Source organism: Hibiscus syriacus, unplaced genomic scaffold (genome assembly GCF_006381635.1).
Source record: "Hibiscus syriacus cultivar Baekdansim isolate YM2019G1 unplaced genomic scaffold, ASM638163v2 tig00110597_pilon, whole genome shotgun sequence".
In the NCBI taxonomy this organism is placed as follows: domain Eukaryota; kingdom Viridiplantae; phylum Streptophyta; class Magnoliopsida; order Malvales; family Malvaceae; genus Hibiscus; species Hibiscus syriacus.
The window spans coordinates 2431685-2451024 of record NW_024062795.1 but is presented as its reverse complement, the minus strand read 5'-3'; the positions used below and the strand labels follow the sequence as shown (position 1 = coordinate 2451024).

Genomic DNA, 19340 nt, shown 5'->3' with positions numbered 1-19340 from the left:
GCATGGGGAGATCGTGCCATGCACTCGGGGCTCGGTTCATGCATGGGGCACTCGAGGCGACCAAGGAACGGTTCATGCATGGGACACTCGGGGCCATGGAGTCCCGGCAAGGTCGCGAGCAGGCGAGCATGCAGCAGGGCATGGATGGGCGTGCATGGGCGTGCTCCTTTGGCGAGATGGGCGTGCATGGGCATGGAGGTCGTTGGCTGGTAGGTCGCAGGGCATGCATGGCGACCTACCAGGTCGCTGGGCGTGCATGGCGACCTACCCCCGGTACTGTAGAGGACACCACTTGAGCAATTAATCTGACGATCCCACTATTTCGTGAAAAAAAAAATTTCAACGCACTATCAACGAGATTTTGCCAAATTAGACACCTAATGCAAAAGTACGATATAACATAAAAGCTTATTTTACAATAAAACATTTATTATTTTAAAAAAATAAAAATCATGTTCCATTAACATTTTTAATCAATAAAAATAAACAAAATTAGCATACATTTTCGATCAACAAAACTATTAATTCTATCATAATTAAAATTAAGTGTGAATTAAAAATCGAGTCATTATGTTGATTGAATCTTTTATAAAAGACACGGGTTCGAGTATTTAAAGACTTTGAATATATGAATAATTCAGTTATTCTAAAAGCAGTTAGAAAGGTAAACGTTTCAGGTCAAAGTAGACTTAACAGCATCAATGAGCATGGAATTTCTTAATAAATTCCAAGCATGATCCTTCTTTGTTGACCTTCAGTTCCGCAAGATGACAGAACCGGAAAAGTCCAGAATTCGGAGATCTACGGCGGCTGGCCAAGACTCTGCAATCGTGGCCAATAGCCACCGGAGGAAAAAGAAGAGGAGTAAGAGACACAAAAAGCAAGAACCAGCTGGACCAAGACTTTTCTCTGATTTTGGGAAGTTCGCCAATGGTTCGTTCTCTCTGATTTTCTAGCTATTGTTTCTTGTTTCTAAAAATAGTTTCTTGGGGTTCTTGCCAATGGCCAAGATCAAAGGGCAATCACTATTTAACTTTTTGAATCTTACTGTAAATTAGCCGATTGCATTCTTGTTTCCTCTTCTAGATTTGCTGACAAAGGGCTACTGCCGTGATCAGTCACTGAGCATCTCCACCCACAGTTGTACTGGAGTGGTATGTCCTGAAACTTTACGATCTGATTTTCATAATCCATTCGTGTTTATTGGTACTATCTTTAATACTAAATCGTTGTTATATATTGAAAAAGATTCTAATTATTGATAATTATAGTATTCAGAGACTACTTAGTGATTAAGTTAATAGTACTTCTTATGAATTCTGTATTAATCTCGTGCCGATGATGTTTATTATGTTTACGCTCACAAATCTGAATAACCGTTTCCAGATCGTAACTTCAAGGGCAGTGAGACATGGAAGACGATCGACTGCAAACATTGGAGCAAGATATAAGCATAAGAATTTTGATATCCAAATAAATTTTGATACAAAATCAAGTGTACGTGCTTGTTTATCTTAATGTATATGCTTCTGAGCTTCAGATTTTGAGAACTGATTTAAAAAATTCTAATGACATATTTCAACAACACTCACGTTTGGGGCTGAGTTTTTGCCATCAATAAACATCAATGCTTCATTAAGATTTGCCAATTACGATTTGAGTAGCGTACGTGCTTGTTTATCTTAATGTATATGCTTCTGAGCTTCAGATTTTGAGAACTGATATCAAAATTATAATGACAGATTTCAACAACACTCACCTTTGGGGCCGAGTTTTTGCCATCAACAAACATCAATGCTTCATTAAGATTTCCCAAGTACAATTTGAGTAGCGTAAGGCTCACGTAATCCGGATTACTGACTCTATGAGTTATCGAACGTTTCGAGTCATTAAATATGATTGTGACCAAAAATGTATTGTTGGTTTCGTTTTTGTTTCAGATCAACCTCAATTTCCATCGATCCTTTAGAAATGCAGCTTTATCCATGTCTGTTGGCCTAAACCATTCCCCTGTCTTGACACTTTCAACCACTGTTGGTACTTCAAGCCTTGCAATCGGCATGGAGTCGATGTATGCAACCGCTTCTCGTAGTTTCATGCGGTTCAATGCAGGCCTTTCAGTCACTAGCCAGAGTCATGACGCTTCGATAACTCTGTATGTTTATACTTCGATAACTCGGTTTAATGCAGGCATTTCAGTGCTTGAATCTTCATGTATAAATTTCAGGGCAGAAAAGGGTGACCTTCTAAGACTAGCATACGTGCGCCATTTCGGCGGACGGAGGAAGGTTTCTGCTGTTGCAGAGGTCACAAGGGGGTTGTCCAACAACAAGAATTCCCTTGCGGTTGGAGTTTCATGCATTGTGGATAAACTAACAACAGCGAAAGCAACACTAAACAACCGGGGGATGCTTCAGGCCCTCTTGATCCATAGAATCGAACCAAACTCGAGCTTGAAAATGTCCGGCGAATTCGATATGAAAGCTTTAGATAAGATCCCCAGAATAGGATTGGCTCTTGCTCTTATCCTACGATAGCTCTTTCAAAAGCGGCAACGAGTTTAAAGTTGTATGCATTTTCATTCTTTTGGGATGGTAAAAATGTTACCAATCAAAGCTTCCATAGATCAATTTACTCCGATTGAAAAAATCATAATATTTATTGGGACAAACTTGATCCAAATACAACCCTTTTCATGAATGAGCGTACTGCCATTGAATACAGTAAAGATCAAGCTCCTGCAACAAACTACAAGAAGATGGTCCGAAAGCTTCCGACTTTCATGGAGATTACTAGTAAACAAAAGAAACCAGCAAGGAACTGTCTTCACATAGATGTTAGAAATGTCATTACAAAATCTAAAGCCTGGCAAGAAAGTTGCAGAAAACAAATGGGTCCCTCATTTCATCAAATTACAAGGAAATAAAAGAAAAGTTGGAAGCCATTGTTGAAGCCTTTTTTTCTCATTCAACTCCTCATAGCTATAAAACAGGAGACGGCGGCCACAAGCAGCGTGAGAGCTAGAGAGCTGACGTCGTCGAAAATGGCGGCGAATCGCAGTTCTTGCAAATCCCATAGAGTGGAAACCATGAAACGTACACCATCAACAACCGTAAACAAGATACCCATTATTCCCCTTCCCAAAATTATATATCAAATGTCAAATGCACTTCAACTGGAAAACATTGTGTTTATAACTCTAATATTTTCGCCTGGAGCTGAATCGAACAATCATCGTAAAGCTTTAACTACGTTGATATCGATGGAAAACAGTGAAACAGTGGAGTGAAAATTCAGTGTTGAAAACGAAGCCATGGGTTTTTTTATTCCATGCTGCTTCCACGATGTTTCCTTTATTTATTCCTTTTTAGGGGTACACCGTACGATGGTTCCCACACTTATTTTCACCAATAATCTCCATTCATAGTGCGAAACAGAATTTTCACAAATAAATTACGTAAATATATAAAGTATCAAATCTAAATATATTTGTTAATTTTCTTTAATTATTTTTTCTTTAAAAAAATTAAAGGGTAAACTATATGTTTAGTACCTAAATTGTTATTTTTGTTCTATTTTGGTATCTAAACTTTATTTTAAAAAACAATATTTGTTTAGTTTAAATTTCAATTTAGTACTCTATCATTAAAAAATTAATAGAATTATTGATATAATATTTTTTTATTTTTCAATAATGATGTGATATTATTTTATGATGATACGTCAACATTGTAATTGAGTTATTTAACAATAAGGCATCAAAATAAAATTTAAACTAAATATTAAGTATAATTTTAAAAAATAAAATTTAAATACCAAAATTAAATAAAAATAATAATTTAAATATTAAAAATGTAGTTTTACTCGTAATAAAACTGTGTTAGAACATCTTAAAAGGAAAAACAAATATGCGTGGGTTTTAAGAAATGTATGTCAGATTGCCACTTTGGTTTTCAGGGGCTAAATTGTAGTTTAGACCTTCGATTATGATTCAATTCAAATTTAATCTCTATATTTCAATTGGACATAATTAAATCATTGATTTTTATAATAATGTTTAATTAGTCAAGGAGTTAACAACATTAATTATTTTGGTTTAAATATTAACATAGTTTTTTAAAAGTTCCCCCTTCCAATACAAAAAAGAGATCCACCTCATATGTTAACTAAAGCGTCTTAAATTTGGTTTCAGAAAGGGATAAAACAATATTTAGTCCCTAAGAGTAGTGGTTTTTTTTCTTTCCAATTTGACTCATATTTTTTATCTATATTAGTTTTTGCATTTATATATTTTTAAAATATTTTATAATACACTATTCTAAAATTTTGTTGTATCATTAAAATAATTAAAAAAATCACATATATGTCTTAAATAGTATGATGTGATTATAATGTAATATTTATTCATTGTTTTAATTTATTAACAATATACATCCTGCAAATAGAGTTTTTTGAACTTAATTTCTTAAAAAAATACTTTTTATCACTAAAATTATTGAATGAATTAATAAAATAAAAAAGTTTATGTTAAAAGAAAAAGTTTAAAGACAATTTAAAGATTAAATGCTACTTTATTCCTTTAAAAAAAATTAGTTTTAACAAATATCGTAATCACATGGCTTGGTTGCTTGATTTAATTTGATTATGCAATTTGTACTATAAAGATGTGTTTAGCTTTTAATTAAATTAAATTCACTCAATCTCCCAGCTGCCCATACCACTTTTGACAGTTGTTTTTAAGACGTCTTATTTAATTTCTTTACTTTATGAAGGTTATCGTTCCCTTCAATACAAACTCCAAATATTAAAATGACCAAATTATTTAAAGATAAAGTATACAAATGTTGCTTCGACTGTAAGTTATTACTTTGTTGAATATTTCGATTATTAAAATTTATAAAATGATTATATAATTATAAAATGTTATTTTGTTGAGTCTCTCGACTATTAAAAGTAAAAAAAAATGATGTTCGTATGAGTTGGATGTTAACTTGTTGACTAGGATATGATAAAACCATATTTTAATTATGTCTATTGGTACCGTCATTGCTTTCAAGCACTGGCTCGACGACATAATGTTCAAGCACTGACTCGATAACATAATATAATCAGAGAGTCGATCCACAAAATACAACTCAACCGATTTTGAGATCATATTTTATCATATCTTAGTCAACATGTTTACGTCTATCTCAAAAGATTGCCAAAATTTTAATAGAAAATGACGAGTTTGAAATATATAAATAGTTCAATGATCATTTTATAATTTTTAATAGTCGGAAGACTTAACAAAAATAATATCATAAAATTAGAGGGTTATTTTATAACTTTTAATAATTAGAAATTCAGTAAAATAACGACTTATAATTAGAAGATCATTTGTGTACTTTATTCATTATTTAAAATTTAAAAAATCAGTTTGCTACATTTTTCTCAGATATCAAGATATAAACTTTCAAGCATCCGATATTTAATTTTTTGATGGTCGAAGTTGGTCGGTCAATAATATTTTTCGATTTGATGGAAGAATTTGAAACCTTATGCATAAAGTTGAGTTCTCAATCACAATCCCAAACTTTTTTATTTTACAATTCAGTCCTTCTTACCTCAATTTGATACACCTAAATTCTAATTTACTATATTTTTCCTACAACCATGATATTAATACATAGACTAACATCCATATATCTATAATCAATTCTTGGATGATCGATCAATATTTGTTTTTGGGTATAAACAACGGTTTCTAATTTATTAATCAATAATATTTTTTTTATTAATCAATAATATTTTTAATTGATGAAAAATTTTGGAACATCATATTTTTAGTCATTAGAATTCATAACTAAATTGATCGACTTAATTGACTTGATATATATGTGATTTTTATTTGTTTTATCTATATTAATAAATAAATTCAATTATTATAAAAAGAAGTCAATTAAATTTAAGGGTAAACTATATTCGCAACCATTTAATTATGGAGAATTCTAATTTAACTGTCGATCTTTAAATTTTATCAATTAGATCATTTAACTATTTAAATGATCTCAATCAAGTCACATGTTGTTATCATTTTACAGAGGAGTTGACGCGACGATTAATAAAATTTGTATTATTACACATTTGGTTCTCATTACTTACACATTTGATAGGGGATGGAAGTGAAGGGATGAACATTGCTTGTAGTTAAAGGAATCACACCTGGGGTTCTAGACTCAATCAAAGAAAAAGATTGACGTGAGAAGAGGTTTTGATGCCAATTTAGGGCTTTTGAATGTATTTATTAGAAAATCAGACAAGATGATGAATATTTGAAATATGATAAATAATAGTTAACAAATATATATAAAGGATGGTTGTTTTGCTTTAAAATTGTTTGATTGGGGTTTGTCCCATGCTTTCTCGTCCAGTGATATTGCGTTCTATAATGTGTATATGTACTGCAACACCCCATTGTTTACTCTTTTTCCTCCGAAGTAGGATTATGGAGGTTTTTTAACAAGATCTTTGGGGTGTTTACTTTGTTATTCGTATAATACAAAGTACTTTCTTACAAAAAAAATATATAAATATAAAGGATGAATAAAAGATAAATAAAGATATGAAGAAATTGTATTGGAATGATGACTATGGTGATGGTGGGTGATTTGATGATGATGATGATAATGGGGATGGTGAAGATGGATGGATAATTGTCATATGAACCTTCCTAATCGTAATTGACTAGGTAAACTCGATAATTAGTTCTAACCACTCCTCTTAATCGCAATGAATAGGCAAACTAGAGTGTGAAGATCTCCCTCACGAAGAGCTTGAAAGAACTTAATGATGAAGAATGCTTTGAAGGCACAAGATAATCAACACTTGCAAAAATGAACTCTTGTTGTATTATATTCAAGAAAATATGTGGTTAAAATGGTGGGAGGAGCCTAATTTATATAAGGTGAGGAGTCATTGTTGTAACATGACTAATGAATAAAAATAATGTTTTGATTCTATCCTAATTTCAAATAAAATAATAATAAACTAAGAATAATGTTTTAACTCGATATTAATTCCTAATAAAATAATAAATCTAATTATAAAAGATAATGCATCATATTCTATTAAATTATATTACAAATAATCAATAAAAATATAAAAAATTTGCAATATTCACAAAATCTTGTATTAATCCCATGTAGGAATTTTTGCATGGGTTGTCTTCGCTAAAATTGACGTATCTTTAGTTACTGACGTCGGATTGATATGATTCAAGTACCGTTATAAATCTAAAAGACATTCGGTCGTATCTCCAGAATACATATAGACCAAATAACACCTGGATCCCATTCAAAAAGTTGTTGCAAGTCTGTTGTTGTTCTGGTCTTCTTTTTCAAGGCTTGGACTTGTTGATCAATTGGAAGAGTTGGTCTATCTTCCTTTGATACGAGCCTTGTGATGCATGTATCAATATTATATTAGTTTGATCTTAATTTTAATTCAATTCAATAAATTTAAGTTGGTTATAATTTTAATTCAAAATTATAATATCACCATATGGTTAATGGATTAAATTATGATCAAAATTATAAAATATGTAAATAATGAGGACCAAAAATATAATTGTACCAATTTTTAATTTCCACGTCAACATTTCCGTTAAATGTTAACGACAAGTGACTTGATTGACATTATTTGAATAATTAATTAGTTTGATTGATACAATTAAAAGATCGATGATCATATTAAAACCTCTCATAATATTTTTGGAGTAAATATACAAATGGTCTCCTAACTATATAATATTGCTTTGTTGAGTCTCCTAACTATTAAAAGTTATAAAATAGACTATAAGGGGTTGCTTTGTTGAGTCTCTTGACTATTAAAAGTTACAAAATGATCACCCGCTTTTTCATTATGTTTATAACTAGTCTTTTTTCGTTAAAAAAATTAATGATAGTTTGAGTTGGACGGTAATATGCTTATTGAAATATGATAAAATATGATCTCATAACATCAAACGATTATTATATCTCAACCAACATATTAATGTCAAGCTCAGACGATTGCTGATTTTTTAATAAGAAGGACGAGTTTGGAACATAATGAATAGTCGGGTGATTATTTTGTAACTTTTAATAGTTATGAGAATCAACAAAGCAATTCCCTTTAATCGGGGGACCGTATTTTCACTTTTAATAATTAGAGGATTCAATAAAGCAATATCCTATAGTTGGAATACTATTTGTGTACTTTACACTTCTTCTTTTTTTATAAGAAGTCATCTCATAACTAAGTAATATAATTTAACATGAATTTTAAAAACTGACTCAACCCAACTGATAAAAGAAGTGGATGCTGACCCGTATATATCGCAAAATTTGTAAAAGGAGCTTAAGGATCGGCTTAAGTTCTCCACTCCTCATTTTGTGGCGCGTGAATTAACCATCGAGGGGTTTGAATTGAATTCTATCACTGGAAAGAAGCGAATAAAAGGAATTCTAATTTTATTATTCTTTTAAACATATATTTTTTTCGACTAGAAATTTCAAACCCTAATTCCTTGAATTACGAAGAAAAAGATATGGGATTATTAGAAGCCATCCTCAATTGGCTTCGAAGGTGAGTTTTCCTTTTTGCTTGTTTGTTTGGTTAGAAATTTTTTAAAAAAATGCATTAAAGCTGAAACTTTAATATTTGTGTTTATTTTAATGTTGTAATCTAATAAGTGAGATTCTTTTTATTAATGTTTTCACTTAATTGGTTCCTCCAGCTTTCCTGGAAAGTCTTTATTTTATTTTCCTTGTTTATTGCAATTTCCTTGTGATTTGAGATTAGATTCAAAGTGATATTTGATTTGCATAAATTAAAACATGAATTGCTCAAATAGGTATTTTTTTTTGCATGCATTCTAGGTATACTTTGGGAATGTTACATCTAGGGACGAGCAAAATTTCACGATAAAGGGGCTGAATTTTTAAAATTTTACGAGGGAGAGAACAGATCATCGATAAAAATTTTAAAGAAAATATCTAAAACATATGATATTTTGAAATTTTTAAGTAAAACGATTGTTCTCGTTTGGTCTCCTCGGTCCATCTCTAGATATAAAAGCTCTTAATGCATGTTTATGATTAACCCCTTTTCAACATATTAGTCCATTAATTTGGATTAAGTTTCCTGCACTTTCATTCTTATTTTCTTTATCTTCCTTGTAGCCTCTTTTTCAAGAAAGAAATGGAGTTATCTTTAATAGGCCTTCAAAATGCTGGAAAATCATCCCTTGTCAATGCCATTGCAGTAAGAGAATATTTTTGTTTTGTTTGTTTTTCATCTCTGTTTTAGCTTGGTTCTAACAGGTAGACTTATTTTTGTAGACTGATGGATACAATGAAGATATGATACCAACGGTAAGTCATAGGGAGATACCAATATTGGGTTTTGAGTCATTTGCATGTACTTATAGATGTACATTTTAATCGAATTCGAAGAGTACTGATTGAATTGAATTATATTTTTTTAAAATTTATGTTTGAATTAGGTCGATTTTTCTTGAAGGGTTATGGGTGAGTCTGGTTGAGTTTGAGATAATCATAATAATATATGTCTCTATATTATTTTAGGAATAATTGTAATAAAACTCCGTTCTATATTATTTTTTCAATTAGGGCCTTATTTTACCTAATAAAAATGTCATATATATATATATATATATATATTTGAATTGGATCGGGTATGTTTTTATCTAAAAAATCGGATTAGATTTTGAGTCGAATGTGACCCTTCTAAACCCGAGTCAATTTTGATGATGGTGGAGGAATTTAATTTTCATGTCGAATTAGAGTAGACAAAAAATCCGACACAACCGGATTCATGATAATCCCTACATACAAGTCCTTTCTGACAATGGGTTTTGTTCCTTGAAATTTTCATCTTTTCTGCTTACAGGTAGGGTTTAATATGAGGAAAGTAACAAAAGGAAGTGTGACAATGAAGTTATGGGATATTGGTGGCCAACCAAGGTTTCGGAGTATATGGGAGAGATATTGTCGTGCTGCTTCAGCTATTGTGTATGTTGTGGACGCTGCCGATAACGACAATCTATCCGTCTCGAGAATAGAACTCCATGACCTGCTGACTAAGCCATCGTTGAAAGGCATTCCCGTGTTGGTGCTCGGGAACAAGATCGACAAACCGGAAGCCTTGTCTAAAGAGGATTTGACAGAGCAAATGTAAGTCTAGCTCAGAAACCCTTTGTTTGTTTTTAAATCTTAAAAGCAACTGTATTCATGGATGGACTCATGGGATCAGTGGATGATTGTCTCCTAAAAATTATAAATACTTATATAATTTCTTAAAATATTATAAGTTAGTCTTTTAATATTAAATTTTACGTCCGTTCCTAACGTGTCCGTATTCGTGTTATTAACTATACAGGGAGCTGAAATCCATTACTAACAGAAAAGTTTGTTGCTACATGATTTCATGCAAGAACTCTACCAACATTGATACAGTTATTGAGTGGCTTGTGAAGAATTCAAAATCAAGGATTTGAAATCTCGAAGTTGCTGTTACATTGTTTCTTCTAGTTTTTTATTATAATCGATTATATTAGATTCTTTTTTTCTTTGTCCATGGTGGTTAAATATATCTTTGGCATTGAATCTATTGTCTCTTACAGGGTTTTGTTTATGTTTGGCATCATTATCTTCATTTTTAAACTTTTTTTTTTCATAATTAATTTTTTTATATCACAAGGGTTTAAGGCACCGATTTATTTAATATTTGTCAACCTTAAGTGTGGAATTGAGAAAAAAATTAAATTTCAGTATTAATATAATAATATTTTTTAAATTTAGATATAAATTTAATGTAAAATAAATAATTATCATTTTAATAATAATAATAATAATTCATACTTGTTAATAAAGACAAACGTATAAGTTATATTAAAAATTTAAGAGATTTAAAATCATATATTTTGGGGAGATATAAAATTAGATCATTAAAAAATATAAATAAAATAATTAAATTATATAAAAATTTAAAATAGTAATATAAACACAACTCAATATTCCTTCTATCCATCTCTACTTGTCATCTGTGTGAAATATACATTAATTTGCACTTCAAAAAATTAATGAAAATAGGGTAAGATACTTATTAGGGTGATGCACCAAGTCCCCTATTAAATACCTCCTATTATTTTAAAAAATGATTAGATTTAATTTAATTTAGTACGTTAAGAGGAAAATAAAAAAATTTACATAAATATTAAAATCTTCTACCATTCACTTAATAGATATTTGTCAATTTCAAGCATTTTTTAAAGTGAGCTTTAATATTAATTTAAGAAAAAAATATTAAATTCGGATATTAATTTATAGAATAAATCTAATTTTTTAACAATTAATTTGTGAGAGAGGATGGCGGCGGAATTAGTTACTTTAATGTTTGTTAATATAATAATAATATATATTAAATTATTTTGAACCCAAAAGACTAAACAAAAACCTGATTGATTTGTGTTAGCGACCCCATTTTGGGAATTGAGTAGTGGCCTAGTCTTCCTTCTTTCCACTTGACTCCCTTTCCTTGTCGGCGAAAACCCTTTGAAATTAATCGCTTATAAGTTGCGGATATGGAGCTTGACGACTTCTCGTGTTATTTGTTGTATTAAATAATTTCTGGTGATTTTTGTTCAAGGTAAGTGGATATTTTTCGACTGATGATTTCTTAATTTATAAATATATATATTTTAGTGTTTCACGAGAATTCTTTGATTTTTTTCCAACACTCCGAGCCTAGCCTACGGTTAAGCTAACTCTTGGATTTTGTATATTATGATAGAAAAATGATTAAAGGAATCCCACCCACCCGCCGACATGAATTTATGTATCAGTATACCCTTAATTTAAAGTTGACTTGAAACTAAATTATGATGATCAATTATTTCCAATTGCAATTTCTGGAAATGGAAAAAAGAAAGGGTTTGGTGCATTTAGGGAATTGAACTTGGTACCTCTCATACTCGAAGAGAGAATCGTACAACTGGATTACATGTTCAAATATTGATGTTTAATACACTGTAAATTTGGATTGGATTCTATCCGCTAACTTGTTTGCAAGTTGAATGCTTGTGGAATGGTACTAGTAGCTGAAATGCCCAATGTTTGATGTCTAACATGATTTCTTGTCAGTCATTAGCTCTTTTCTTCAAGAATGTGATAAATATTGATGTTTAATACACTGTAAATTTGGATTGGATTCTCTTCGCTAACTTGTTTGCAAGTTGATTGCTAGTGGAATTATACCACTAGCTGAAATACCCAATGTTTGATGTTTAACATGATTTCTTTTCAGTCATTACCTCTTTTCTTCAATATATGATAAATTTGGATGTTTATATGGCTATAAGCTTTGTTGCTGGCGAGTTGAATGTTGCATGGAATGGTGTAAGGAAGATCCTGTTGGACAATTAGGCAATTAGTGACTGCTCAATCATTGTCGTGCCCCTCTAACCTTCTCTTTTGGGGACTCTGCATTGCAAACTGAATGGCAAAGTCTTTTTGCATAAAGATGGAGGACTGAGCCCCACCTTCGGAACAAGCTAAAAGGAGTTGATATTGTGGCCATACGACTGCTAGCCCCAGCTAGTATAGCTTGGAAGTTCGTTTATTTGTTGCGAATATCGGATTTTTCAATGACTATAAGATTAGAGGCACACAAATTTACTTTTGGAAAGTATCACAATTTATTTATTTTTACTTACTGCGAAGGAATCTTGTTAGAAAACAAACCCATCTCGAGTTAAGCTTTTATATTATTCTACTTTCAGAGTTGACTCAATACACGTTCTCTAATCATATAACCCAGACCTCTCGTACCCTATATGAGAATCATATCACTGGACCAAGTTCTGCATATTGATTTTTATCATATTTAATTTTTTACTAACAATTTTGTGAAACTTCGTATTAACTTTCGATGCGCTACATTTTCTTTGACAGGTTATGAGAGATCTAATGTTTCCTGATGCTAGAAAAATTACGCACCATTCCATTATATAATGACAATTATTCCAGGTACGAGGTCAGCTTGCAAAAATTATCCATAAAACTTAATTTATTTATTTTTGCATTTAGATTTTATGATTTATTAGAAAACGGATCATTCCAAAATCTATAAAGTTTTGTACTTTTCTTTTAGAGTTGACTTCAGTGCAAATTCCTCCAATAAAATATTTTAGGATGTAATATAGTATAGTGAACCAAATAGGAGGGGAGGAATCGGGGCATTCTGAGAATTGAATTCGGGACCTTTCACGCCCAAAGTAAGAATCATACCACGAGACCAAATTCCAATGTTTTGATACCCATTAAATCAGGTTCATAGATATCAGATCTTTTCTCCTAGAACTCCTATATGTCACGACTCACAGATTTTTTAAATTTCTTTTAGCCCGGAAGAGTCTTCCTGACAAATCAGTAGTGTTTTTAGTTATTATTCATTGAAATTAGTATTTTTTTTATTTATACTTCAAATTAATTTAAAAAATAAAATTGCAGCTAGTAGAAATCTAATCTATATTTAATGCCATAATAAACTTTTCAAGATGGTTATATACTCTTTAGATCTTAATTCTGCTGGGGAAGTTGTTTGGTTATCACATACGGCTGTTGGTCTGAATCCCATATTCACGGGAAGTTCTTTTGTGCGGCGGTTAAAAAATAGTGTGACCGTTTAACAAGTGACCGGTTAAAATTTACACTGGTTATGTTATATCATTTAACCGAAAATATTATCAAGTACAATAACATATTAGATAACGCTTATATAATGTATTAGGTAGCGCTTATATAATGTATTAGGTATTTAATCGAAAATATTATCAAGTACAATAACATATTAGATAACGCTTATATAATATATTAGGTAGCGCTTATATAATAAAATAGGTATTTAACCGGAAATATTATCAAACAATAACATATTAGGTAGCGCTTATATAATGTAATAGGTAGCGCTTATATAATAAAATAGGTATTTAACTGGAAATATTATCAAGTACAATAACATATTAGGTAGCGTTTATATAATGTAATAGGTAACGCTTATATAATAAAATATGTATTTAACCAGAAATATTATCAAGTACAATAACATATTAGGTAGCGCTTATATAATGTAATATATAGCGTCTATATTGACATATTTTCTAACTAAACCGGTATATTTATACCGGTAACATTACAAATTTACCTATTACATTATAATTATCGGTTTCGATGTTTTTGGGATCGATACAATTTTAAATGTATCGACACTTTATGCGTGCACCTCGTTGGGCATTCATTCTGGAAAAAAGTATCGACACAAACTTAAAACGTGTCGATACATTATGTAGACATATTTTCTCATAAAATCGATATATTTATACCGGGTACATTGTAAATTTACCTATTACATTGTAATTATCGGTTTCGATGTTTTTGGGATCGATACTTTTAATAAATGTATCGATACTTTTAATAAATGTATCGACACTTTATGCGTGCACCTCGTTTGGCATTCATTTTGGACAAAATGTATCGACACTTTTTAAATTTGTTTCGATACATTATGTTGACATATTCTCTTATAAAACCGGTATATTTATACCGGTTACATTTTAAATTTACCTATTACATTATAATTATCGGTTTCGATGTAACATATATGTCGATACTTTTAAAAAATGTATCGACACATATGTTTAACTATTCTCTCATTATAATATAATTAATGATATATTATTCTTATTATAATAAATAATAAATATAATTTATAATAATTTTATTTTAATAAAATATAATAATCCTAATTTTTTATTTATAAAATTATAGATATAATATTTTAATAATAATATTGACATAAATAATATTAAATAAATTATTCTAATATTTTAAAAATAATATTATTATTTTGTTAATAAATAATATTATTTTATTGCATTTGATGATTATAATTATATTGTAATTATGATTATTTTTCATCACTTCATTATGATTATTTTTTAAAAATTATATTGTAATTATATATAATTTTTTTATTATTAGAAAGCTAATATCGAAATAGAAATATCGTGTCATTTTATTCATTAGTTATATTGTAGCAACTTACAAACTAAAAAATTAAAATTAATTTGTATAATTTGTGTTTACTAATTTTATCATTAAAAAGTCTATTTTTACCGGTTTTGTTATTGTTGGGCATAACAAAACCGATAACAATTACCTAAAACATTATTATTTCTACTTAAAACATCAATATTTTTTAATATTTCCGGTAAAATGCCCAACAATAACAAAACCGGTAAAAAATAACAAAACTGGTAGCGCTTTACCGGTTTTGTTAAAATAATGATGTTTTCAGTAATATTTACCGGTTTTGTTATTGTTGTATACCAGTTACATTGTAAATTTACCTATTACATTGTAATTATCGGTTTCGATGTAACATATGTGTCGATACTTTTAGAAAATGTATCGATACATATGTTTAACTATTCTCTCATTATAATATAATTAATGATATATTATTCTTATTATAATAAATAATAAATATAATTTATAATAATTTTATTTTAATAAAATATAATAATCATAATTTTTTATTTATAAAATTATAGATATAATATTTTAATAATAATATTGACATAAATAATATTAAATAAATTATTCTAATATTTTAAAAATAATATTATTATTTTGTTAATAAATAATATTATTTTATTATATTTGATGTTTATAGTTATATTGCAATTATGATTATTTTTCATCACTTCATTATGAATTTTTAAAATTATATTATAATTATATATTTTTTATTTTTTTTATTTTTTTTATTATAAAGCTAATATCGAAATAGAAATACTCTGTCATTTTTTTCATTAGTTATATTGTGGCAACCTACAAACTAAAAAATTAAAATTAATTTGTATAATTTGTGTTTACTAATTTTATCATTAAAAAGTCTATTTTTACCGGTTTTGTTATTGTTGGGCATAATAAAACCGGTAAAAATTACCTAAAACATTATTATTTTTACTTGAAACATTAATGTTTTTTAACATTTCCGGTAAAATGCCCAACAATAACAAAACCGGTAAAAAAAAATAAAACGGTAACGTTTTACCGGGTTTGTTAAAATAATGATGTTTTCGGTAATTTTTACCGGTTTTTTATTATTGTATACCGGTTACATTGTAAATTTACCTATCAAATTATAATTATCGGTTTCAATGTAACATATGTGTCGATACTTTTAGAAAATGTATCGACACATATGTTTAATTGTTCTCTCATTATAATATAATTAATGATATATTATTCTTATTATAATAAATAATAAATATAATTTATAATAATTTTATTTTAATAAAATATAATAATCATAATTTTTTATTTATAAAATTATAGATATAATATTTTAATAATAATATTGACATAAATAATATTAAATAAATTATTCTAATATTTTAAAAATAATATTAATATTTTGTTAATAAATAATATTATTTTCTTGTATTTGATGTTTATAGTTATATTGTAATTATGATTATTTTTCATCAATTCATTATGATTATTTTTTAAAATTATATTATAATTATATATAATTTTTTTTTATTTTTTTATTAAAAAGCTAATATCGAAATAGAAATACCGTGTCATTTTTTTCATTAGTTATATTGTGACAACTTACAAACTAAAAAATTAAAATTAATTTGTATAATTTGTGTTTACTAATTTTATCATTAAAAAGTCTATTTTTATCGGTTACCGGTTTTGTTATTGTTGGACATAATAAAACATGTAAAAATTACCTAAAACATTATTATTTCTACCTAAAACATCAATGTTTTTTAACATTTCCGGTCAAATGCACAACAATAACAAAACTGGTAAAAAAATAACAAAGTCGATAGCGCTTTACCGGTTTTGTTAAAATAATGATGTTTTCGGTAATTTTTACCGGTTTTGTTATGCACAACAATAATAAAACCGATACCGCCTTTTTTTAGCTAATAACAAAACCGATACCGCTATTTTTAGCCGTATATTAAGCGCCTCACGTGAGCATTTACTCACCTTCACCGAAGTCTATGTTAGTGAGGTTGAGGGAAGTGGGAGAGCTTAGGGGTGTTCAAATTTTTGAACTAATTCGGTTAACTGACTGAACCGAATTAGTTCGGTTAATTCGGTCGGCCACCGAATTAGTTCGGTCGGTTAACGGTTAAGTAAATTTTTAGAATTCGATTAACGGTTAATTCGGTTCGAAATCGGTTAATTAACCGAATTAACCGAAATTAAATTTTAAATATATTATATATAACATATGGACTTAGCCCAAACCATTTAAAACCCAATTAATAATTTAAGATTCAATAACTTTTAAACCTAAATCAATATTAATTAATTAAAAAATTATATAAAATTTTTATTTTATAATTATATATTATTTAAATTAATTGGAAACTGTTTTTTTGAATTATAAAAATATTAAATATATTATATATAACATATGAGCTAAGTCCAAACCATTTAAAACCCAATTAATAATTTAAGATCCAATAACTTTTAAACTTAAATCAATATTAATTAATTAAAAAATTTATATAAAATTTTTATTTTATAATTATATATTATTTAAATTAATTATAAACTGTTTTTTTGAATTCAAAAATATTTAATTTTTATATAAATTCGAAATTCTAAAAAATTCGGTTAATTCAAAAATTAATCGAATTAACCGAACTTTATTCGGTTCGGTTAATATTTTCGAAAATAATTTCGGTTCGATTAACGGTTAAAGAAAAAAAAAGTTCGATTAATGATAAGTCGGTCGATTCGACCACCGAATTAATCGAATGAACAGCCCTAAAGAGCTAGCCCTTCATAGTGTAGCCTGGTAGTTGGATCAAGAAATAAATAAATAAAAGCAGTCTTAGATGGAGAAGCTGGATACTAATAAAGGATGAAAATATTTGCCTTTAGTTCTATGTTTTTTGCTGGAATATGAATAGTCGGCAAAAGTTCCCATAAAATGCTACAGGGAATTTTTAATTCCCAAATTAAAGTGTTCATCCGATTAATTCCTCAAATGGGGTGTTTTCTACAGTAAATTTGGGATTTCTCGGCGTCTTCAGGGTTAATCAGATTTTTGAATTATTTATTGGGATCTCTAGGCATCTTTAGTAGAATTCATTAAAAAATTTGGCTTTTTTACACAAATATCACCTTAACATAAATTAATTATTTGTTAAGCACTGTTTAAGAATATTTTACGGATCTAACAAATTTTTAAATACTTTCTATAAATTTAATCATATTTTGTATTAATTATTTTATTATTTAATTTTTTATTATTTAATTTAATTATTTTTTTTGCAGTTATAAATTGGAAAGTGGTCATTGAATAATTATATTCGTATTTCTCGACTTTTAAACTTTTATCTCGGCTGTAAATACGCTCTCAACCTGTAAACATTCACATCAATCCTCTAAACTAGAAGAATGTCGTCGATTCATTATAGATATCCACGTGTTGAGAGCGTATTTATAGCCGAGAGAAAAGTTTAAAAGTCGAGAAATCCGAATATAATTATTCAAGGATCACTTTCCATTTTATAACTGTAAAAAAATAAAAAAATTAAATAAAATAATAAAAAAATTAAATAATATAATAATTAAATAAAATACTAACAAAATATGATTAATTTTATAGAAAGTATTTAAAAATTTGCTTGATCTGTAAAATATTCTTAAACAGTGCCTAAGAAGTAATTAATTTATGTTAAGGTGATATTTGTGTAAAAAAGCCAAATTTTTTCATGGATTTCAACTAAAGACGCCTAGAGATCCAAGTAAAGAGTAAAAAAAATCTGGTTCACCCTGAAGACGCCGAGAAATCCTAAATCTACCGTAAAAAACACAAATAATCCAACACCCTGAAGACGCCGGGAGATCCCACCAAAAAATTGGTTAACCCTGAAGACGCCGAGAGATCCCAAATTTACTGTAGAAAACATCCCATTTGAGAAATTAATCGGATGAGCTCTTTAATTTGGGAATTAAAAATTCCCTGTAGCATTTTATGGGAACTTTTAGTAAAATATTTATTATGTTTATTTGTCTTCAGACTTCAGTACACGCTTCTCTATAAGATACTTTAGGATATATGAAGTGAAGAGAAAAAGGGGCATTTCGAGAATCGAACTCGGGACCTCTCGCACCCAAAGAGAAAATCATACCACTAGACCAAATGCCCAATTGTTTATTCTCATTCTTGTCTAACTCTATGTTTTAGTTATTAGA

The 19340-nt window shown here is 28.8% G+C and overlaps 2 protein-coding genes across 2 annotated transcripts; both read left to right on the top strand.

The window, feature by feature from the left end:
• The first annotated feature begins 751 nt into the window (after positions 1 to 751).
• Positions 752 to 2587, top strand: LOC120134068 (mitochondrial outer membrane protein porin 5-like). Its single transcript, XM_039150546.1, has 6 exons — positions 752 to 933; positions 1087 to 1154; positions 1387 to 1497; positions 1743 to 1832; positions 1941 to 2155; positions 2228 to 2587. The coding sequence occupies exons 1-6, from the start codon at positions 768 to 770 to the stop codon at positions 2535 to 2537; spliced, it is 960 nt and encodes a 319-aa protein (XP_039006477.1). The 5' UTR covers positions 752 to 767; the 3' UTR covers positions 2538 to 2587.
• Positions 2588 to 9890: 7303 nt separating this feature from the next.
• Positions 9891 to 10587, top strand: LOC120134050 (ADP-ribosylation factor-like protein 8b). The gene is made up of 2 exons (XM_039150530.1): positions 9891 to 10217; positions 10423 to 10587. Exons 1-2 carry the CDS (start codon positions 9946 to 9948, stop codon positions 10538 to 10540), a joined length of 390 nt encoding a protein of 129 aa, XP_039006461.1. The 5' UTR covers positions 9891 to 9945; the 3' UTR covers positions 10541 to 10587.
• The last annotated feature ends 8753 nt before the right edge of the window (positions 10588 to 19340 follow it).

Excerpts from the sequence above, each read along its gene's own strand:
- LOC120134068 (XM_039150546.1), top strand. The coding sequence starts at position 768 with ATGACAGAACCGGAAAAGTCCAGAATTCGGAGATCTACGGCGGCTGGC. Across the intron at positions 1,498-1,742 it reads ATTTTGATACAAAATCAAGT|ATTTCAACAACACTCACCTT; the intron begins GTACGTGCTTGT and ends TTATAATGACAG. Across the intron at positions 1,833-1,940 it reads CCAAGTACAATTTGAGTAGC|ATCAACCTCAATTTCCATCG; the intron begins GTAAGGCTCACG and ends TTTTTGTTTCAG.
- LOC120134050 (XM_039150530.1), top strand. The coding sequence starts at position 9,946 with ATGAGGAAAGTAACAAAAGGAAGTGTGACAATGAAGTTATGGGATATT. Across the intron at positions 10,218-10,422 it reads GAGGATTTGACAGAGCAAAT|GGAGCTGAAATCCATTACTA; the intron begins GTAAGTCTAGCT and ends TTAACTATACAG.